This window comes from Nannospalax galili, unplaced genomic scaffold, assembly GCF_000622305.1.
Source record: "Nannospalax galili isolate Female #2095 unplaced genomic scaffold, S.galili_v1.0 scaffold281, whole genome shotgun sequence".
NCBI classification, from domain to species: Eukaryota; Metazoa; Chordata; class Mammalia; order Rodentia; family Spalacidae; genus Nannospalax; species Nannospalax galili.
Genome location: NW_008349068.1, coordinates 4,082,358 through 4,107,026, shown reverse-complemented (window position 1 = coordinate 4,107,026; position 24,669 = coordinate 4,082,358). Strand labels below are relative to the sequence as shown.

Sequence of the window (24,669 nt, the reverse complement as noted above, 5' to 3'; positions counted from 1 at the left end):
ATAGAAAAAGCCTCTCAGTCTCCCATACAATGTAATGTTAAATTAATATTTATTAACTTAAAAATTTATTACTACTGTATGAAATATGAATAAAAATAACCATTTTACAAATTGCTCTGTTGTGTAATTTCTCACTGTGGAAGCAAGAGAATTTGGTGGCCCACTGCACAGATATTAGGAACGCAATCAGAGGAAATCCCTGCAGATGCTTCAAGCATGAATCTCAGCCGGGCAGATAATGGTTCCTAATTTGCACTGAGAAAGAATAATTCCCTTCAGATTCTTAACAGACAAGTACTCTTAACACAAAGCAATCCAAGAGAGAGTGAGAGAGCAGCTTTTTCAGAAACTGTCTCTACCTTAGTCGCATCATCTGCGTTTTCGGTTCTGTGGCCCTGGAAATAAACCCTCCGGATCCTGAGCCATGATCCTGAACAGGGTTATCTCCTTAAGTGCTGACTCAATCTGTTTTCAAACTGACACCACTTAATTGAGTAGCCCTATGGTGGGTAGTGCTTGACAGTGGACATATGAAGCTTCTTTTGACAGCCACAGTGAAAATTTTTTTAAAAAATTCATTGGACCTTTGTAGACCTATGATATAGCTTTACTTTCATACTTGTTTATTTATTATGTAACTTTATTCATTCATTACTTCACACTTTCATATTCATCTACCATCTAACAAACGCATTTTTTATTCCCAGGCCCTATGATGGATGCACTATGAGACACCTAATTTTTCTTCTATGACCCTGAATGTGGAACTCTCAAGGTTTATAGCTGATCACACAGTCCTGGTTTTAGGATCTTAACTTTGCCCTTTGCTGTCTGACACACCTATCTTTCTATACAATGTGTTGGGGGAGATCTTGTCTATTACCTAGCTGTATCTATGCATGTTTCTAATGTCTGTGCATTACTATTTTTAGTTTTCTTTCCTGTTCTCTGTTTGTTTGTCCTAAAATCAGAATTTTTGATAATCATGCAATATTAAGATGGAAACTACACATTTTCTCCTTTTTAAAAAACAACTGTTTTCTGTGTAGAATCTCCACAGATAAGTCAGACTTCAAACAGCGGGAGCAGTGTGTTCTTTTGACCCTGAGTGTTCTTTTCCTAGAGTTTTCAAGGCAGGAGGATGTGCTATTTCATCCATATGATTCCAGTGGGCCAAAATGATCTAAAAATCTGCATCCTCTGGTCCTTTGAAGGCAGGAGGCAGCAGAGCTAGCCATTAGTGGTACCCTGTGGGCCAAAGTACTTCCTGTAGGAATTCACTTTACTAAGACTTGAGGTTAAAAATAAACAGTTAAACTCTTTATACTTTACAGCATAAAATGGTATTATAAACATATTTTGTCATGCTTGAAATTTCAACGTTAGACATAAAATCAGATCTCCTTGCTCTTTTCCACAAAATAAAAATAAAGTTCATATTTTTAGTCTATTGCGACAAATGTCTGAAAGGATACAAAATACATCATTTCATGAAGAATATTATTTCAGCTGAGCATGATGGGACATGTTTATAATCTCAGCAGTTGGGAGGCTGAGGCAAGAGGATTGTACGTTTGAGGCCATCTGGGGCTACATAACAAAATCCTGTCTCAAAAAATAAAGTAAAATGAAAAAAATTCATGTCTCAATAAAAATATGGAGACTTTTCTAAATTTAATAAGATAAACTAACAGTTACTAAACTTTAAAATGTGGTAAATCCTTAAGGTATTGGTGAGACCATGGTTAGTGATTAAAAAAAAAACAACTCAGTGACACTTAAGTATACATGATAATTCATCATATTAAATTAGAATTATTTAATGATCTGACTTCAAAAGAAAGGACTTATCACATGAACATCACCTAAAGGCTATGTGCAAAAGCTACTATAGGGGCTGGAGAGATGACTCAGTGGTTAAGAACACTTGCTGTTCTTCCAGAGGACCTGGGTTCGATTCCTAGCACCCACATGGCATCTAACAACTGTCTGTGGCTCCAGTTCTAGGGGATCCAACACCCTATTCTGGCCTCTGCAGGGTGCTGTGTCCATGTGGTGCACTTACACACATGCAGGTAAAATACTCATACACCTAAAATAAAAATAATAAATAAAATATTTTTCTCTTTATAAATAAAATATTTTAAAAAGCTACAATAAATAATATTCATGGCATTATAAAAGTTTAGGAGCCATTATTTTAGTTTAAAACACTAAATTCTAATAATATACTTTGTATCTTTAATCCAATAACAAGTGCCCTGACAAGTTAGAATCCTAATATGCTTAATCGCTGCCTGGTTATTGTTTCTTTCATTCTGTTTCCTATTGTGCTCAAAGGACCATCAGAACAACACAGGGCTCCTCTTTAAACCAGGCCATGTGGAGCAGCAGAAAAAGCACTGAGGTCAAGCTCAGGTGATTACGTTTTATTTTTGGCTCAACCACTAATTAGTTGTTAACACTGATAATTAAATTAGTTTTTTCATTTGTAAAACAGTGGGTCTGAATTGCTTCTAAGGTCCTTTCTATCTCTGATTTGATGGCTGTGGACCTGATTAAAGGGTCTGGCCTGACCTTCTTAGGAATATTATCCTTGCCCGTACATGTCAGTGAAAGTGCTTTATACAATCCAGTTTCTTTTCTTTTCCATGACATAAGAAAAGAAAGCATAAAAATTTGCTCCTTTAAAATTAGATGTGAAAAACAGTACCATTGAAATCTACCTGTAGACTTCATATCCATGCTCAGATGCCAAGGAGCTCAGAAAGTAACCGACTGTGACTAGTAATAATCAGATACATAGCGATTAGAAACTCATGTGCAAACATCTTAATGTCAACTGCATTAAAAATGAATTTTTCTGTATGAAGAAAAAGAGAAAAGATCCATCACGGTTTGCAGTAATCACTGGGCAAAAGTACCTTCAGATTAACAAAAATTAAGGATACTGGGTACAGATCTTGTGTGCGTGTGTGTGTGTGTGTGCATGCACACGCGTGTTCATTTGTATATACATCTGTGGATGTGCATGTGGGGGGAGTTTGTGTACACGTTTGGAGGCCAAAAGTTGCTATCCAGTGTCTTCCTCAATCACTTCTATACCTTATTTTTAAATTTTTTTGATTAATTTGTCTTTATGTGCACAAGGGTTATGCCTGCATGCATGTAAGTGCACCTGTACCATACACTGCCTGTGGAGAACAGCAGAAGTGTCAGACCCCCTGGAACTGAAGTTTTGGACTGTTGTTAGCTGCCATGTGGGTGCTGGGAATCGAACCCATGTCTTCTGCAAGAACAGCCAGTGTTCTTAACCACTGAGCCATCTCTCAAGCCCTTCTATCTTATTTTCTGAGACACTGAAATTTTCTGAGATCTCTCACTGAACCCAAAGTTCAACATGGATGAGCAGCAAGCACTTTACCCACTGAACAATCTCCTCAGGCCCTGGAAATTCTTTTTAACAGATTAGAGTACATTCTATCTTTGCAAAGCAAAGGTAAATTCTTTTCAGTGATTTCAATAGAAACAAGGGTTTATACATGTGGGAAAAAATGAGAATGCAGAGCTAATGAATAACAATGTTGTAGGAAATCTGTTTTTGAAAATCCTTATTCAGAGATGGTGAGGGTACACTTCGGGGGGTGGGACAAGAAAGAGGGAGAGAGGGAGGAAAGAAGGGGGAAAGGAAGAAATCTTCATTCACATGGTGGTGTGTGTTGAGATCCTCTTTCTTATCTGTCAATAATTTTGGTCTGGCAAAAATGACCTAACACACTAAACCGTGAGTCCACCATGGACAACTTTAGCAAGCCAATGACTATAATAGTATTCATGACATGATTCATTCATACATGATTCATGTATGTTTTAAGTCTCTGCCCAGATGGATACATTCTTCCAGGAACTTATAACTAAAAATAAAACCAAAAGCAAATAGATCCATCTCTGACATTTTCAACTGGATAGAAAAGAAGTCAAAATTTGCCTTTTTACTAATGTGATCTTGGTCCATAGGTTGCAGTTGGGTTCTGTTTATCGTTCATGCCCCAATTCATGATTAAAAAGGCAATATTTTCATTATGCTTCTTGGATTTTTCTCCATATCAAAGGAGTACACACAATTTGTACAAAACAAAGCTAAATAGTTCTTCATTTTGTTTTGGTTTTAGAGCCAATGTCTCACAAGCCAGGCTGGCCTGGAGCTCCTTATATAGCCCAGCTGGCCTTAAACTTAAGATCCTCCTGATTCAGTCTCCGAAATGCTGGGGTTGTAGGCATGTGCCACCAAGTCTGCCTAAAAACTATTTAAAATTTTTTTATTTAATTTCATTTTTTATGTATATGAATGTTTTGCCTGCAAATATGTAAGTGCACCGGAGTCCTGAAGTGCCTGTGGATGCCAGAAAAGTATGTCAGAGCCCCTGGAACTGGAGTTAGACACTGGAGTTAGCCGCCATGAGCGTGCTTGGAACCTAACCTGGGTCCTCTGTAAGAGCTGCCAGTGCTGCTGAAGCCATCTCTTCAGCCCCCAAACTAAGTACTTTTAATATTCTCTCACTACATCTACACAGGAAACCTTTAGCTATAGATATGACTGGCAAGATCATATGAATGTTGCTCATTATGGATGGCGAGCATTTTGAGGGGGTGGGAACAGGTGCCAGTCAAACCAACTGGGTCCTGAAACAGATAATACAATGTGCAGTTATGGGGGAAACGAGGCTCCCGGCACACCTCAGAACCAACAGTTGAGAAAGTAATGACTGCAGCAACATCTTGAATTCAGTACAACAACAAAAAAATATGGATAAGCTGAAAATTAGCACCAAATGTCACATTCCTATTTTTGTTGTTTTTGCTTTGTTTTGTTTCCTGGCTGGCCTGGAAATCACTATCTAGTACAGCATGCTAGCCTCAAATTTGAGGTGATCCTCCTGCCTCAGTCTTCCAAATGCCAGGATTATTGGCATGTGCTACCAGCTGGCCACTTCATTTCTTTTACATATCCCCAAAGGGAAGGGAGTCGTTACCGAATGCCTACCAGGTGCCAAGGATATGCTCCCTTTTAAACACTGCACAGGCAATATACGTTTGCTAAGTAGATGAAAATAAAGTGAAATGCATAACTTCTCTCTTGCACCTTCTTTACGAAAAATTTTAAAATGTTGATCTGAATTAGAAAAGGGGCTATTTTCTTAAAGAGAGTGTAGCTTAGCACCATATAAAATGCGAGAAAGCAAAGCAAAAGACGGCTGTAAACGGCTTCTCCAGAATGTAGCGGATTTGCCTCATTCCTCCAAGTCTGACTTTTCTAGGTGAGTAGGCGAAAAAATAGCGAAAGAAAAAAGACAATTAACAACCCCCATCCCAGCTAAAGGAAAGGGTGTAAGTAAGCTCGGTTGATGTCAGTAGGCCCAAGTACCAACTGAGGAAAGAGCCCTGGGTATCTCTGAAAGTCACAGACATGCTATGAAGAGGAAATGTGGAGAGAACGAGCTTCAGCTTCTCTTGTCAGAGCCTAAATCTCTAAATCTAACTTCTGAAGGTGGATCCAAGAATGTTTTGTGCTAGTTTTAAAGTAACAAAAGACTCCATGTAAAAATGGAATAGGTTCATTTTTAGAAACAGAAGAACAGAAATAGACTGTGAGGGTGTGATAATTATTCTTATAGAACGTTAATATCTTGGGCACATTAAGCGAAGGAATGAAGTGTGTTTTAACACACCCACTGTTAGGGAACAATTCACATGCATCTGAACCAGGCTGCATTTCTTCAGGAACTACGAACTAGAGAGCTTCACGTGCTTTGAGAGTCATGTTTTTCCCAGACAGACTATACTGAAGTTCATGGAGTTTAAATAAACTTTCATCCAAAGCAAAGTTGATCAACATGATACTATTCCTATAAAGATTTTCCTGCTTGCAGGAAAAAAAAAAAAAAAAAACATTACAGTTATTTACAAAATACTATTAGAAGCACCACAAAAAAAGAAGCTGAGGTACAATGTCATGGTTGTATGTCAAAACTGGTTCTGGCAACTGCCTGCTTTCTCAGGTATAGTGCCACGGATGCTCCAGTAAGCCTATTCTGACTGACAGATTTTCTAGACCTTTGAGACTCAAATGAGGGAGTGAAATGGGAGAATAATAAGAAAATGATTACCATATTCCATGATTACAGAGGCTATACTATTAGGTAAGGTAACAGAGAGCATGGTCCCAGCTCAGCCTCTTATGCAGGCATGTCACCTGACCTCAGGGCCCGGGCATTGCCATCTTCAATATCACTGGGTGGTTTAGGGCAGCCACTGAGACTAACGCTAAAATTCTATTCTCTCTCCTCTTTGTGACTGCTTAAAATAAAGCTTCAGATCGTTCACTTAAAAAAAAAAATTAGAGTTATTTGAAAACTCTCCTACCAAATCAAAAGAATGTTAAAAGGGGCACAAAAGGCTTCATCTCCCCTGCTGGAGAGATTAAAATACTGAGGAATGACCAAAGTCTCATGCCAGTATAAAGACTTTGTCCATTAGAAAATTAGCACAGCTTAGATAAACTATAAAATAATTATCATTTGTGATTGTGGGAAAGAAGTACAAAGTTTAAAGAAGAGAAAGGAAACTAGGTTAGTTAAAGGAAGCTGGGATATTTCTTAATTCAATTCTAGGCTAAGAGGCAATTCAAATACTTTTGAAAATATGATATAGACAGAATCCTTAATATGACAAAACATGAACTGTGCATCTTAATGGAAAAAAAAGAGATATTTATGGGTGTCTTCTTTCAAAACCATGGAAGTGTTATACTGGCACAAAAGTGTTCTACTGGAAGAAAATGAACGCTGTTGCAACGAGTTGAAACTGAAACCACACAAACCCTTAGGGCCTTCATCCTTTGGAGGGTTAAGGTTCCGAACTGGATCCCGGATGCTGCAGTCTGTGCCTGCCCAGGTGAAATCACAGATGCACGTGGCTTCATTGCTGCACACCTGGGAAGGAGAGAGAAGAGTGGAGGGAATGGCTGGGTATCGTTGATAAGGACCTAACAGACGGGGCAAGGAGGAAGCTTTCAAAATCATTTAGACAGTTTCTAAAACTTTCCCATGGTTTTGAGGTCTAGATCATCAGTCAAATTGTTTAATATATTTTCTGTTATTTATAGAAAAATAAAGATTGAGAGGAAGAAAACTTTAAATTTGTATTATTTACAGTGATATTTAGGCACACAAATATCTGACAAGGTAGTTTTTTAGAAGTAGTTGTTTCTAGGAACATACATGAAAACATATATGTTTAATTCAGCAACAGGAGCTCAACAGACACAGTCAGAGAGTGGAGAGAGAGTGGGCTTAAGAGGCACTGCCCAGGGCTGGAGAGATGCCTCAGCAGTTAAGAACACTGGTTGTTCTTGCAGAAGACCCAGGTTTGAATCCCAGCACCCACATGGCAGCTAACAACTGTCCGTAATTCCAGTCCCAGGGGATCCGACAGCCTCTTCTGACCTCCATGGGCATTGCACGACACGGGTGCACTTACCTACATGCAGGTACATACATGCATACACATAAAATAAAAATAAATAAAAATTTTTAAAAAAGCACTACGGCACTGCCCAAAATAAAAGATACAGACACAATACCAAACACACTGCATGACCTCAGCGTGTCCAACACCAAGCTCACTTGGAGGCACTTTCCCTGACCAACAAGCACACCTCCATCTGCCCTCCCTCTATGAAGTCACTCTCTCCCATGCAGCAGGCTGAAGCCCTCAACGTCTCCTCTTTTTCTCTTCTTCTCTCTTTCCCTCCCTTTTTACCCACCTCTCCCTTCTTCCCTCTCTCTCTTTCTGCCCCCTATACAGCAACCTAGCATGGACTTGCAATTTACATGTAACAAATAACCATCTATAAAGTAGAAAGGTGCTGAAATCCTCTTATCCCTGTGAAATTTATTCAGACTTTTAAAAATGACAAAAATCAAACACCAAAGCTTTCAAATCTGAAGTGTTGTAACATACTGTGATGATTAATAACACAGAACTTTGCTGCTTTTTTCACAAGGTATAAAAATGAGAAGGGAAGAAGACTCTTTTATGGAAAGGGGCTGGAGCAATGGCTTAGCAGTTAAGAGCACTGGCTGCTCTTGCTGAGGACCTGGGTTCAGATCCCAGCACCCACACAGTGACTAACAACTGTCTGTTACTCCAGCTCCAGGGAATCCAATGCCCTTGGTTCACATACATAAGTGCAGACAAAACACACATACACATAAAAAATAAATTTAAATTAAAAAAATCTTTTTATGCATTGAGTCTCAAGTTTTTAAAACAGTAACTGAAATACTTGAAAAGTCTGCCCAGTGATTTTTATTTCACATTAGCAATTTTACTGAACACTCACTCTGTGCCAAGTACCACTACCAAGCACTTTACCAAAAGAATCTTATTCAGTCCTCGCACAAGCACCTGAAGGCTAAAAGAGATTAAATGACCTACTCAGAGTCACTGAGAATAGAGCCAGGGTTTTAATCCACAACTCTTTCTAGTCCCAAATCCATGTTTTTAATTTCTTAAGATAGGATGATTGATTTTAATTGCCAGCTCCTTTGGATTAATAAACTCGGGGCATTAGTGAGGCACAATGTTGGCTATGTCTTGGAGGGTATTCCAAAAAAGGATTAACTAAAAGGGAAAGACCCACCTTGAGTGTGGTTCACGCTCTCCCATGGACTGGACTGAATTTAAGAAGGAAAAAGAAGAAAGCCAGCTGAGCACCTATGACCCTCTTTTGCCGCTTCCTGGTCTACCAGGTTATAAGCTGGCAGCCTCCTGCTACTTCTCCCCACTGGATGGGCTATCTCCCTTGAACCCCAAGCCAAATAAACCTCTCCTCTCTTAAGTTGCTTATGTCAGGAGTTCTGTAGCAGCAGCAAACAAAGTAATGAAATCACTGGCTACATAGCCTCCCCATACCCACATGTGTCTTTCAATCAAACTGTAGATCATCATGAGAGAAAAAACTGTAGATCATCATGAGAGAAAAAACATTCTTGGGCCTTTACACTTTGTTCTCTGTCACCTGCCTGTATATATTGGATTACTTTTTGAAATTATTTTATGTGTATGAGTGTTATGCCTGCATGTATGTAAGCATACCCGTGTCATGCAGTACCTGAAGAAAACAGAAAAGAACATCAGATCCCCCTGAAACTGGAGTTATAGATGGTTATTAGCTACCATGCGGGTGCTGGGATTTGAACTCAGGCCTTCTGAAAGAACAGTCAGTGCTCTTAACTGCTGAGCCATCTCTCTAGGCCCCCACATTGGATTACTTTTACCTTCATTCTAACATCTCCCTTTTTGGTTACTGCTCTGTTTCTTCATATATCTTTTTTTTTCAATTTATGAAGTCTTTATAAAGTTTGAAATGCCTTAATTTTGCCAAGTATGAAATTTTTTACAATTTTTAGAGTATTGTAATTTTTATGTTGAGCTTAGGTTTGCCAGCAAGAGCACCTTTCTCAAACACTCTGGTCACAGAATTAAAGCTACACACAAGTATAAATAAAGATAGTGTTTCTTTCTTTGGCTGTCAATGGTCCAAGCATAACTGCACAATTTTATGAGTATGCATATCATCTATGATCCAACCTCCAGTCTAGTATGATATGACATTCAGTATTCAAACTGAGAAGTTGAAAGAAAATTACTGATAAGACTTATGTTGTTTTGAACTATTAAATCATACTCATATGTAGTCTACAGTTCCTTAGGAACAATATCAATTTTCTTCCAACTTTTAAGGTGTTGAGATGGCTAATTTTATGTGTCAATTTAACTGGTCTATGGGAGGCCCATTAAACATCATTTACGGATACATCTATGAAAGCATTTCCAGATGAGAGCAACAGACATCTGAATGAGTAAACAACACAGAGCTGATTGCCCTACTAACAGGGACTGAATGGGTCAAGAGACGAGGAAGGGGAATTTAACCCCTTCCTCCTACATTGTTCAAGCTGGGTCCCTTATTTCATTTTCTCTGATGGAATTTGTACCATCAGCTCTGCTGATTCAAGTCTGTGCACTCAGAATGAATCACACTACTGGCTTTCCTGGTTCTCCATTTTATAAACAGCAAATCACAGAATTTAACAGCCTCCCTAAATATGTAAGCCAATTGCTCATAACAAATCTTTCTAGGCAGTTAAAGGATAGATGATAGATTATTGATTAATAGATGATTATGATGAAGAAGATGATTGATAGATAGATAGATAGATAGATAGATGATAGATAGATAGATAGATAGATAGATAAAGAGATAGAGAGAGAGATCCATTGGTTCCATTTTCTGCAGAATCTTGACTAACACAGATGCAAAGTTATATCTAGAAAATGTGGTCACTACAAATATTAAGTAATGTGAAAAACAGCAAAAATAAAATCAAATTAACTCACAGTTTATTTTAGCAGATAAGAGGACTAAAAAATTAATCATAATCAGCACAAAGATGCTTGCCACAGCCACAAGAGAATGGCTGAGCTGAAAGTCTTATCACCATGAACTCAGGATCCCAGACAATGAAGGGCCAAGCTGGGACACTGATTCCTACTTACCCCATGGCCTGAACAGACTTTACCCTTGGAGTCAAGTGGGCAGCTGCTCATATTTAGGGCTTGAATCTGTAGGCACTTCCGATCTAAACACATCATGGATGGGCCACATGGCGTCCCATCTTCTACATAGCCCACATCTGTATCATCATCTAAAACTATGTGAGCACCACTGAAAGGAGAAAGACATTCACACAAACATTAGCACCACACTTAGAAAAATACCAATACAAAGAAGACTTTCCATTCACAAAACTGAAGAGACTGTCAGCTAACAAGAATTTCTCTTGGTCTTTTCTTCTGCCCCTTTAATAAAGGAGTAAGAGAAAAAAAAAAAACCCACTCCTGTGCTGGTCAGTGTTTGTCAACTTGATGCAAACCTCTTAAGAGTCACCTGGGAAGAGGGAACCTCAATTGAGGAATTTCCTCCATTGGACTGGCCTGTAGTCATTTCTGTGAGGTATTTTCTTAATTGCTACTTGATGTAGGAGGGCTATGAGCAGTGTGTCCCTGGGCTGGTGGGTCTGGGCTGAATAAGAAAGACAAATGAGCAAGCCAGGGGAAAGAAGCCAGTAAGTACCATTTCTCCATGGTCTCTGTTTCAGTTCCTGCCTCCAGGTTTTTGTCTTGACATCCTGCCTTGACTCCCTTCAATGATGTACTATAAGCTTCAAGCCAAATAAATCCTTTCCTCCCCAAGTTGCTGCTGGTTAGTGTTTTATCACAGCAACAGAAATCAAACTAGAACATTTCCATTATTATTTTATCACACACCATCAAGAAAAGTATTACTTTCAAGAAATAGAGTCTAACTCCTCATTTGTTTTCCACATACTAGGTAAAAGTTGTTTGTGAAAAAGATGCAAATATGTCATTAGTTATCCAAGTCTTGGTAGAAATAAAGTATTTTGAAAGCCATTATTACAGCAAAGGATTTAGTTGGTCACAATTGAAAAAGTAAACCAGTTCCTCGTTATTGATATTTACTTCTAAAACTGAAAAGTTAAGGACAGTTTGAATTTGAATGATAATCAACAACTTAATTACTAAGAGTATCTTAGTATTTTACAAATGTGGTAGTTTGTAATATAACAATATAATTTAACAAGGCTATTTTTTTTTTTTTTTGGTCTTTCTGAAACAGGGTCTCTCTGTAGTCCCAGCTGTCCTGGAACTCACTATGTAGACCAGGGTGGCCTTGAACTCACAGAGATCCGCCTGCCTCTGCCTCCCGAGTGCTGGGATTAAAGGCTATTTTTAAAAGTGTGAGAATGTGTACATTGAAAAAAAAGCTTGTGTGCATCAAAGTAAATAGTTATTATACTACAAATGTATTCCAGAGAGAATTTTATTGCCTAAAGTCCTGTTAGAGATGCCTTCAGATCCATTTTAAAAAGACAGAAATACAGCAGTCATTTACCAAGACAACATTATCCAATTTCCTAAAATTATTCTTAGATTATTTCAGTTGTATTCATTCCCATACGATGAAGGTTTGGTATTCTGGAGATACTAAAAATAAAGTGCCCATGCTGAAAGCAGTCTCTGGGAGGATCCCAAAAGTACCTTGGCTAACAGCAGCACCTCTGAAACGAGAGTGCGACTTTAGGACCATAACTGCTCTGAAGACAATAGTTATTTGTAATATAATATAGTTCCCCAGCTAAAAGCCTAAAAACCTGTGTGCTTTGTATTCACAGACAACTGGATGTGGATTGTTAGCTTACCTTAGCATATATCTTAGTAAATACTGTCTATACTTGATTGGGTATTTGTTAGGCCACAGTTTAAACCAGACCTATACAGCATAAAATATTCCTTGATCTGAAATTTTTAAATAAATTAATTAATAAAACACAGTATTCAAACAGTGACATAGCCTAAAGTGCAAAATATTAACCAGGGGCTAAAATGACTGTAAGTTGAGCATCCTTTAATCAAAAAAAACCAAACCTCTGAAATGCTCCAAAATCTGAAATCCTATGAGTAGTTATGAGGAGAAAATTCCATTTAAAAGGAAGTCACAGTCAAAACACTCGCACACACTAAATATTACTTCTCAACAGAACTCACAGATGGTCAAAACACAGAGAACAAATGTCAGTGGAATGCTCAGCCACAACTGGGACATCTGTATCACCACAAGGCTCAGGACCACAGAGGAAGAAGAGGCAGAAGGATTGGAAGAGCCAGAGGTTGGGGAGGACAAGAACGAAGCAGTGTCTCTGGTCATGACAAAACTGAACCACAAACTTACAGCAGTTGTGGCTGTCTGCAAAAAACTTGCATAAGATCAAGCCATACAACATTCTAGCATGGAGGGGGTTAGGTGCACAGGAGCCTCCACTCCTAACTGAGGAGCTGTGGACAGTTAATGACTTGTTGGGGAGGGAGAGTCGGTTTTCTTTAAGGGTGTGGCCTCTGGTAGGTCAAATGTGCTCCACTGGGTGGCTTCACACCCAGGAGCACATAGACAGCATAAACTGTACTTGATGGGTTATTAATAAAAGCAGGATACCAAGTTATGGGTGGGGAGGTCTGGGAGTGGTAAGGGGATGAGTGGATGTGGATATGATCAAAATACATCATACGAAGTTCTCAAAATTTAATTTAAATATCTAATAGAATAAAATAAATAAAAATAAAATTACCTCTCAGAAGAAGAACTCTAAATGGTTAATAAACATAGGAAAAATGTGCAGTATGATTCAGGGAAATACAAATCAAAACTACAATAAGAGATCATTTCAACTCACTTAGAATAGCTATTATTTAAAAAATTACAAATTATGGCTAGAATGTAGAGAAAAATGAACCTTAATACACTGCTGGTTGGAGTGTAAATTATTATAGTCATGAAGGAGAACAGTATGGAGGTTTCTTAAAAAACTGAATAGAATTGCCATGTGATCCAACCAACCCACTTTCGGGCACATACCCAAAGGAAATGGTTACCTGCATACCCATGTTTACTCCACAACAGGCACAATATGGAATCAGTCCAGGTGCCTATCAGCACATGAAAGGATATGGGAAATATGACAGATACATAAGAAGAATGAAGTCCTGTCATTGGCAGTGGAATGATGGAACTAGGGAACATTGTTATGGGAAATAAGCTACACACAGAAAGGCAAGCATACACAAACCCTCACACGTGTAAGCTAAAGCAAGTTGGTCTAAAAGTAGAATAGTAATGAGTAGGGATTTGAGATTGTGCAGTGGGGGTGTGTGGAGAAAGGATGGTTGGATCAATGCACACTGTATGCTTACACAGAGACCTTACAACAAGTTCCATTAATATATGTAGTTAATATGTTAATGAAAATAAATAACTGCAGAGATTTCTTAAAAATTACTTTCATCCTATGTGTGTAAGGTATAAATGAAACATAAATGAACTTCATGTTTGGTCTTGGGTCCTATCCCCATGACATGTCATTATGAAACATAAACGAACTTCATGCTTGGCCTTGGGTCCTACTCCCATAATATGTCATTATGAAACATAAATGAATTTCATACTTAGTCTTGGGTCCCTCTTCCATAATATATCATTATGTATAAGCAAACATTCCAATATCTGAAAAAAATCTGAAATTCAGAACACTTCTGGTCTCAAGCTTTTTGGATAAGAGATACTCAACTTGTACTGGAACTCTACTCTTAAGATTATGATTTTGGAAAAGGTCTCATTACTGATAATTATAATAATTTTCAGCAATTGTAATCTGCAAGTCAATGCACTGCTTTTATAAAGTGACTCTGAACCTAGAAAGTGATGGTGAAACTGAAGTCATTCTTTCTTGGAAAAACTGAAAAAGAAATCTTTGCTCCTTTAAATTCTGCTTTCGTGAAATCTGTAATTGTCATACTTCATGAAGTCTTCCAACATGGCATTTTACCTGCAGTCGATCACTCGGCCTTGATGGTAGAAGGAAGTTGGGATGATCTCTCCTTGAAGCTGACCAATACGTGGAGCTCGAGTAAGATTGGTACAAAGTAAAAATCCACAGAACACATCACTGCATAGGTTTAAAAGGGTTGAAGAAAACAGGAGTCAAAGCACAGAAAACCAAAACTTTCAGTTCACACATTCATTTTTACTTTATATGGGTCTGGGGATCAAACCCAGAACCTTGCAGATAGTAACTAGGCAAGCAATCTACTACTGAGTTCTATCTTCAGCCCTCAAAGTTTTATATATATATATATAAAATAAAAGCATTCAGATGCTGTTGCTCTCTTCACCTAGAGGATCACAGTTTGGGTCATGACAGCGAAGTGTGCATCCCTGGAAGAAAGGCCATGAATACTCTCAGCCAGTCATGACGCTCCTCTTCCCTACATGCTGTGCATCTATCTTCTCTATCTAGAACTAAAACGCTCTAGAAAAGGAAGGAAAAGCCAGCTTGGGGGTTGCTGGGAGGATCTCGCTTACAGATAGCAGAGAGGAGACCTACCCCTACCTCCTGCCTTTCAGTGTGCATTTTTTCATCCACCTTGCAATCACAATTTCACAAGTATAAAGACTAAAACTCAACAAGATAAAGATTTCACAGCAGAAGGGAAGAAATCATCTGGATCCTTGATGGTATTATCATATGACTCACCCACCGTGAGGACACCTCTACTTCGAGCCTAGCTGTTAAGCAAACAATGACTCTTAAAAAATAGCAAAGAATTGAAATGGCACATCACTAAAAAGAAAATCTGAATCCAATAGATGCATGCAAATGTGCTAAATTTCATTTGTACCCAGAAAAATGCAAATTGAAAGCATGATGATACAGCAGCTCACATCCACCAGAACAGATAAACATTAAAAATCTGATAAGGCCAAGGGTTGGTGAAAATAGCATATATCACAGGAGGGCTTACTATAGCACAGCCATTTTTAGAAAAAGATTTGACGTCATCTGCTGACAATGAACATGCTCCCTGTGACTTGGAAATTTTTCTGCTAAGTTACAGGCTTTAAAGAAACATGCACAATAGTGCACTAGGTCTCCTGTACCAGAATGGTCACAAAAGCATAGCTCCTAAAAGCCAACACAGAGAAATAGCTAAGCATCCATCAACAGAGAACTAAACCATGACATGTTCATATACAAATGTACAAACAGAAAAAAAAATGAAGCAGGATGAAAAAGACAATCCCAGTCTTACAATATGAAGTTCAGAAGAAAAATAAAATAACTCATAAAGTATTAGGCATGAAAAGTTAGACAGCAAAATGTTAAAAAAAAAAAAAAAGAAAGAAAAAAAGAAAACCAGAAACAAAAGTCAGGGTGGGTGTCAGGACCTCCAGAAAACAGAGACTGCCACAGGTGTATATACATATATATGTATGTATAGATAGATAGACAGATAGATAGATAGATAGATAGATTACATTTCAAATTTTTAAAGCTTTAAATAGCACCAATTAATTTTCTTTAACTCACTAGATGTTGGATAGCCTACTGCCAAATATTACAACGTTATCTTTTACAAGGAACTAACCCAATGCCTCCCAAACTTTTTACACTCACAGAGCAGATAGATGGCCAGCTTTGTTTGGGACAGCCATGGTGTTGATGACTAAAGCTAATCAAATTCAGTGGGACTTAATTCTGTGGATTCTGACTACTTTCTTGCTTGCACCTCAAGAATTGGGGCTCTGCATCTTGGATCATGTGTACCTCACTCATGAGACCAGAAATTCTGTTCTCTGTCCTTTTGGTTTGATATTAAAGAAAAATATTCATCTTCTTCTAAGGCCTCCTCCACCAGCAGAGACCAAGTGAACTTAGAAAGTTCATAAAGTGTAACATAGACATTATTAGCTAGAGAAATAAAACTACCCTGCTTCAACTGGGACATACTGCCACAAAAGGAAAACAAAGGAACTTTGACTTATAATGTGATGGCCACATAGATCTGAGTCACTGAATTAACATGAATGATAAACCATTGACCACAGTTCCAACTTTCTTTATTCAAACAAGAAATGGCCAATGAGCTTCAGTTTGTCCTTTCCCAAGTAAAGATGGCGTCAATATGTACTGACTATGCCTTTCAGAAGAGCACAAATATTAAATGACTAATTAAACCAAAAGGTGTTTACACTTGTGAAATGAATAGTAAATGTTATCAGAGAAAACACAATTTAACAAAAAATTTATTATATTTTTATTTTATGTATATGAGTGTATTGCCTGCAGTGTATGTAGGTGGACTCATGCCCATAGAGGTCAGACAAAGGTGTCAGATGCTCTGGAACTGGAGTTACGGATGGCTGTTAGCCGTCAATTGGGTGCTGGGAACTAAATCCAGTCCTCTGTATGAATAGCCAGTGCTCTTAACAGATGAGCTATCTTCCCAGCCCCCAAACAGACATGATAGAATGCATGAAATTCAGTAGGGGGGGTATGGGGTGTAGGGATAGGGACAGGGGGGCTAAATTTGATTAAGATCTATTACATGAAATGTACAGAAACTCAATAAAAATATACATAAAAAAGAACATAGAAATTGATTATTATTTCACTTTGACTCTATAAAAATTGCCCTTTTTTTTTAGATTTTTATTTACGTGTATGAATGTTTTGTCTGCATGTATATAAATAAGTATGCCATGTTGTATGTAGTGCCTACAAAGACCAGAAGAGGGCATCAGATTCCCTGGAACTGGAGTTACAGACAGTTGTGAGTCACCATATGTGTGCTGAAAACCAAACTCGAGTTCTCTGGAAGAGTAGAAAGTGTTCTTAACTGCTGAGCTATCTCTTCGGCCCTTATAAAAATTGTCTTTTAAACTGACACAGCATATTCACAGGTTATAGGTTCTAGTAAAATCCTAGTATTAATTGCAATACTGTTTTTTGTTTGCTTGTTTTTGTTTTTGTTTTTTTGAGACAGGGTCTCCTTCTAGCCCCAATTGGCCCAGAACTTGCTATGTACACCAGACTAGTCTCAGTTTCCCAAGTGCTGGAATTAAAGGTATATGCCACCATACCTGACAAATTTGCAGTTCTTTGGCAAAATAACTCTTCAAAACAAGAATCAAGTAAAATACGTTATGCAATCAATTTTCTGAGTTGTATAGAAATGGTACAGTTTGGTAGCAGAGTTGTTTAATCCAATATCACCTTTACTATCCCAATTTACTTTTAAACACAAGTAGTTTTTGAATATTTGAAATTAAAATGAGCATTTATTTTGTGCTTGTCTTTTCTCATCATTTTTAACAGAACATATTCTATTAATTCTTTGATAGGTTCATACATGTAAACAATGCACCTTGGTCATGTCCACCCTATTCTGTGCTCATTTTGGGTTTGCATCCACCTCCAAGTACCGTCATTGATCCAAGCATGACTACTCACTGTTTGCTGCACTGGATCCACCGGTCTCCATCCTTCCCACAATTCCCCTTCTCGGTGCCTTCTGTATTCAGCTTTTCATAACAGAACTTGTCAGAACCTGCAGCCTCTTAGATAGGCAAGAGAAGAAAACTAATTTTAGTTGTCTGTGCAACCCATGACCCACGGAGTGCCACCAAATGTCTAACAACTGCTTCTCAGAAATAGAAGGAAAAAATCCTGATCTGAGGCATTTGCCAATTTCTATAGTGGAAACTGCACACAAGAACTGATTTCAAGTTATTGATACAGTATGCACTGGCTTATCAATTTCCTGAAAACTCAGCAAAAGGCTGTAGAACAGCGCTGTCTAAAATGTGAGAACTTTCTAGCCACTCTTGGTGGGTTTGAAGGTGACTCATGAGAAGGATCACCAGCAGCAATAAGTAAAGCAACACAACAAACTAAGGCACGTTCTTAATCTCGTTTATGTTAATATTCAAGGCTTAATTCTAGTCCTATCTCGATGAGGTTTTCTTGTTTGTTTTTCTTTTGTTTTGTTTTTTCCCCTTTTTGAGACAGGGTCCCACTCTTTAGATAGGCTGAGTAGACTGACCTACTTACTATGTATACAGTCCACGCTGGCCTTCAACTACTAGTAATCCTCCTGCCTCAGCTTCTCAAATGCTAAGATTACAGGCATGAACCACCATGACCGGCTCCACTGAGATTTTATATTAGCACTTGAGTTTTGATATTTAAAGAATTTTTTTGCTTTTAGAGTATTTTTTTCAATTCTTTGAGAATTTCATACAATATATATATTTTTTTGGTATGACTCTTTCTGTCATTAGTTTAATGCAATTAACCAATTAATTGCAAACAGCTAATTAACATAAGTATTTCTTTGTTATAGACAATACATATTAGCACATATTTTACTCTTTCAAAAATGACTCATGTACCTGCAGATAGTCTTATTATAATTTATTCATACTGTTTTTTTCATAAAAGGGAATTATTTTATTTCTTTATGTTGGCATGCCATTTGTTTTTTGTTTTTGTTTTTGTTTTTTTAACTTTTTTTTTAATTAGAAGAAGCATTTCATTACAAGAGCAAATATATTTTGATTATATGCAGATCGCCCTCCCTCTCCAACACCCAACTATGCTCCCCCGACTTCATGCCCTCTATTACTTTTTATTGAATTTACTTTTTTTGTGAATTTCATACATTTTTATTGTATTTAGATCCCCTCACCTAGCTACCCCCTGCCCAATTTCATGTATAAATACACATTTCATATATGATATGTATTTCATATATAATATATATTTCATAGGGTATATAATTATGTATATGTGTGTGCATGTGTGCCTATAGTTAAATTTGTATCCCCAAATGTCCTTTGCTGTGAATCCACTGGAGCCTGGTTGGCCCATCAAGAGTCACACCCTTAAAAGACACTGGCTCTCCCCTTCCCAGCAGCTATAGGTTTCCAGTAGTTCCTCAGCATAGATGTAGGGAAGTGGGAACCACAGCACTACCTGATACTTAAAGTTTTAAGAAAAAGTTAAGACTTTATTTTTACCTCTATCAAAACTAAAGCACTGACTGTAGATCTTTCAAGTGAATGACATTTGTTAAATACCAAAATTGCTCCTGTGATTTTTTTTCTTTTATGGTTTTCTTTATGTGTTTTGAGAAGACTCGGCTTCAACCAGGAGGAAGACTCATTTCTCAACCTGCCTATGTTGACCTCATGAACACAAGCTCAATGGTGATTCACTGTAAATGCTAGCCAGAGGATGTATATAACAACATTTACAGACTGTCTTAAGATTTATGACCATGGTCCTATCTGCTCCTGAGGAAATTCTTGCATGTCATCATTTTAACATAGATACTGAGTGGCAGGATCTTTTACACAGAACAAGTCTGCTGATCTTCTGAGGCAAAAAGGCAAAGTACAAAGTAAGCGTGTGAATATGCAAATGACCAGATGATGGCTGTGACCAACGCACTTAAGCCCATCTGTGCAGGCAATTGCAGCATCTCTTATCTGAAAGTCACCATCATTGAAGAACACTGTTTAGTTTCCATGACAAGTCCTCCCTTGAGCAATTGTTTTCCATAGATGATGATGATGATGATGATGATGATGATGATGATTTTATACTTTTAAGGGTGCTGGTAATTGAACCCAAAGGCTCTCTTACACTCTACCACTGAGCTATATTTCCAGCCCCCTCTGTAGTTTTTGAAGACCTCTTTATTTTCATCTTTTCTCCAGATTTTACATCTTTCTTTTACATTACACCAAGCTGCATATCTCTGTCAGGAAGACTGGTAGAGAAGAACTGTTTGGAAAAGGAACTGTATGTGTGACCATAAGGTGGCAACACATGACCTACTTGTTCCCCATATGTACTGGCATTGGTTGTCCCTCGTCTTGCACTCGCCGTTGTAGCAGCGACCCTGAGAACAAGGGCACACATGTTGTGAGTCATAGGGCATCAGGACCGTTTTCACCAAGATTCTGGTTACAAGGTCTCTTTTTTATTGAGTTACATATGGTTCTCTTCATTCCACACTCAAGCATTTTCACACGACCAATAAGAACTACAGATATCTTAAGAGAATCAAGATACTGCAATACAAAAATTTATAATATAGCTCAGGATATACCTCACTGCACAGCTCTCTAAATGTAAAACAATTATTTGAAACTTAAAATGTTATGGAGAACAAAACTTGATACCATTCTGTGAGTGATATCCAAAATGACTTTTAGCATCTCTTGTATATGAATGGTTGAGGCTATAATACTGTTTTGAAAAAATTTCATAAAATAATGTATTTTGCGTAATACATAGGCTGAAATTATCTAAGGATGGTTACAACTCAGCAAACTGGATTCCTAGTTCATACCCATTATACTTTCTTCTCTTCCTTCAATCTGGACAATCTGTCACCAATTAAACATATTCGATATTTGGTATGAAATAAGTCTAAACCAGCACCTCACTGTGATTCATTTAAGTAAATTTTCTTCCAAAGTTACATTCATCAAAAAGAGGGGGGGCGGAAACAAACTAATCCTTTCTAAATTATTTAAAATCTTACTTATAGCCTAGCATACCTGATTTTGATTGCAGGCATATCCATCTTGCTTATGAAGATTTGGTGGGCACTGAAAAATATTATCTTTTTTAGTTGACATGCAGCATGCTAAGTACCCTCAGATAATATTGTGTTCAGTATATAAAAATGAGGAAAAAAGGTGAATATATAGTTAGGAACATTTAGAACAGCACATATAACTTCCTTTATAAATTATTTAGATTAATTCTATCATTGCTAAAATAAATAAAGTCTATGCAATTCATTCTTTTTGTGTTTCTCTGTTTATCAGGAGATGGACTAGAATGATAATTATATTCACTTGCCAAGGACATACAAGTCGAAAGAATTAAAATGGACAGCGAAGGAGATGAATCAGCTTGTTATGTAGGAGTGGACATGTTCAGAAGCTAATTTGCAAGACCTTACTGAGCTCCCTGAAAATGTCAAATCTGCATGTGACATAATGACAGTCGCCTACAGGCTACTTTGCAGAAACAGAAGACATATTCTTGCTTTTCAATGCAATCAGTGTAAGTGCTATACACCGTGACACCTCTGACCTCTCAAACCATAGGACTTGTTACTAGAATAATTTATGATGTGACAGGTTTTTTAAACCAATTCATTTATGATATCATTTTTAAGTGTACTTCATTTCCACTGAAATTATTCAGAATAAGTTGTTACACTTTTTATACATTTAAGAGAGTGAAGAAAAGATTATATCAAAGATTGCACCACAATGTTGAAAACAAATATTAAGGGGAAATATATATATTTACAACGAGTAAGAAACACAGCAAAATGCACTGTGGTGCTTCCGTGTTCTTCATTTTAGTGAATGATATTCAGCCTTTTAGAGGATCAGGCCCCAAACTAAAACCTCAGTCCTTCTTCATCAACATTCATTTGTCTTCTCTTGTCTCACACACTCCAGCCAGTATACCAACAAAGTGTCAAATCTGCTTCAAAATATCACCATCTAACCCTCTTCCTCAACCTCCATTGTTTAACCCCAGGTCCAGTCCGCTACCCTCTGAACTGGGATTGGAGCCTACAATCCAAGCCTCTCTGCTTCTGCCTGGTTTCCTGTCCTGCTTCCACAGAAATTCCTTAAAACATAAACATCAAACCATGTTGGTGCCCTGCTCAGAAACTTAGAGGCTGGAGAGATGGCTCAATGGTTAAGCGCACTGACTGCACTTACAGAGGACCCGGGTTCAATTCCCAGCACCCACATGGTGGCTATGAACTGTCCTTAACTCCAGTTCCAGAGGGATCTGAAGCCATCTTCTGACCTCTGCCGCCATTGCACTACACGGGTGCACTCCTGCTTCCTTGAGGGCAGTGACTGCACTTTGCAATAAAATGTGTCCACTCTGCATCTTCCTGAAGGCTGAGCAACATCCAGCTTCCTTCACCAGCAGCACCCTCCTTCCTAGTATTCCAGGGATGGCACTAAACCCTGGAATTCTGGGTCGACTGCACAAAAGCAGAGATCTCTACGTCCCCTTTCATCTATCTGAATTCCTTAAGAACACAATCATCTCATTAACCAACTATCATTAATTATTCACTTATTCTAAAACCAATGCAAGCACAATTAAGAGAAACGCAAAAAGAAAAAGTTACGTCTAGAATAAGCACACCAGAGTCTAAGTTAATTATCATATTTCACTTTTGTGATGTTTCAAGAAGGAAAAATCTTGGAGAACTCTTTACTGATCAAAAAAAGTCCTTATTATAAACTGTCACAGCCACTTGTGAGATTTCTAATTAATCTGGTTTTAGTTTAGGCAAGTAAAAGCCAGGTGCTAGCCAGGCATAGTGATGCACACCTGTACACCTGTAATGCCAGCACTCAGAAGGTTGTGGTAGGAGGATCATCAGTTTGATGCCAGCCTGGCCAACTTAGTGAGACTCTTTCTCAAAAAAAAAAAAAAAAGTAAGGCCAATTGCTTATCACTGAAACATTCAACATTCAACAGGGAAATTTGGGTCTTCTTTTTTTTAATTTTTATTTATTATTTTTATTTTATGTGTATGTGTGTATTGCCTGCATGTAGGTAAGTGCACCCGTGTTGTACAATGCCTGCGGAAGTCAGAAGAGGCTGTCAGATCCCATGGGACTGGAGTTACAGATAGTTATTAGCTGCCATGTGGGTGCTGGGATTTGAACCCGGGTCTTCTGCAAGAACAGCCAGTGTTCTTAACCTCTGAGCCATCTCTCCAGCCCCAATTTGGGTCTTCTTACATTCACTAAGGACATTCAGAACAGGAAAACCACAAATCTGAGTACTTTCTGCTCTGAGTCAACCTCTACATTCTGTCTCTAAATTCTTCAGCATCTCTTGGTTTCGTGCTGTGCTGGAATGTTTCAAAGGTGCTTATTTTATATTGTGGTATACCTTCTGCTTAGAAGCTATAATCATTTTCCACAGCTTTCCTATGTTACCCAGTATTCTTTGCCAAGGATTTCTCTCAGCTGCACAAGTATTGATTATTCTGCAATAAACTGTGAATTGAAAAGGTAATTCAGAGACCACAGTAAATGTTAACATAAAAATTAATTTAAAACATGAAGTAAAATGATAAAGACATAATATTACCACATATACACTGAATCTTGGGGATACAGACAGAGATTCTGTTTTCTTAAAAATTGTTGGTATCAGGGCTGAAAGGATGGCTCACTGGTTAAAAGCACTGGCTGCTCTCGTAAAGGACCCAGATTTAGTTCCCAACACCGGCTTGGCAGCTAAAAGCCATCCCTAACTTCAGTTCTAGGGGATCCAACACCCTCTCCTGAACTCCATGGGCATTGTATGCACATGGTACACTTAGATACATGCAGGCAAAACACTCCTACACATAAAATAAAAATAAATAAATCAAAAAACAAAAGGATTATATCAGTTAATTCAAACTTTCATTGTCTCCTACAAAACAGAAGAAAAAATTTGATGGATTTTTACCTCATTCTACTTCAACTATCTACTTTAGGTTTATTCTGATCATATTTTTAAATTATTAATAAAATTCTATTCTAATATGCCACTGAAAGTTAATTTAACACTACAACTTTCACCAATGACATGAGGTAAAAAGAAAGGCAATTGCATTTCTTACACAATAAAATATTAGGTTGAGCAGAAACCCCCTATTTTATTTGACTTTTGTGTATTTGTGTGTATAGTATATGAGTGTGTTTGTATGTGTGTGTGTGTGTATGTGTGTCTGTGTATCTGTGCGTGTCTGTGTGTACATGGCCATGTATGCACAGTGCCCATGTGGAGCCAGAGGTTGATACTGGCTGTTTTCCTCTGCTGCTCTCCATTTTATATTTTGAGACAGGATCTCTGACTGAACCTGGAGCTCTCCAATTGTCTAGATCAGCTGGCCAGGGATCCCCCTGTGTCTGCCTCCACGAACTGTTAATACAGATACATGCCACCACACATGGCTTTTCATGTGGGAGCTGAGAATCTAAACTCAGGTCCTCAGGCTTACAGAGGAAGCACTGAACTATCTCCCTGGTCCCCAAACCTCCCATTTAAAAAGACTTATTTCCAGTAA

General features: G+C 37.9%; 1 protein-coding gene across 1 annotated transcript in view; it reads right to left on the bottom strand.

The window, feature by feature from the left end:
* Adam23 (ADAM metallopeptidase domain 23) overlaps nt 1-24,669 on the bottom strand; it is a 164,652-nt gene that overhangs the window by 17,000 nt on the left and 122,983 nt on the right. Inside the window, 6 exon segments of the mRNA XM_008846181.3 lie at nt 6,881-6,992; nt 10,624-10,792; nt 14,526-14,645; nt 17,991-18,096; nt 20,382-20,445; nt 21,110-21,160. Coding sequence (XP_008844403.1) covers nt 6,881-6,992; nt 10,624-10,792; nt 14,526-14,645; nt 17,991-18,096; nt 20,382-20,445; nt 21,110-21,160 — 622 coding nt within the window.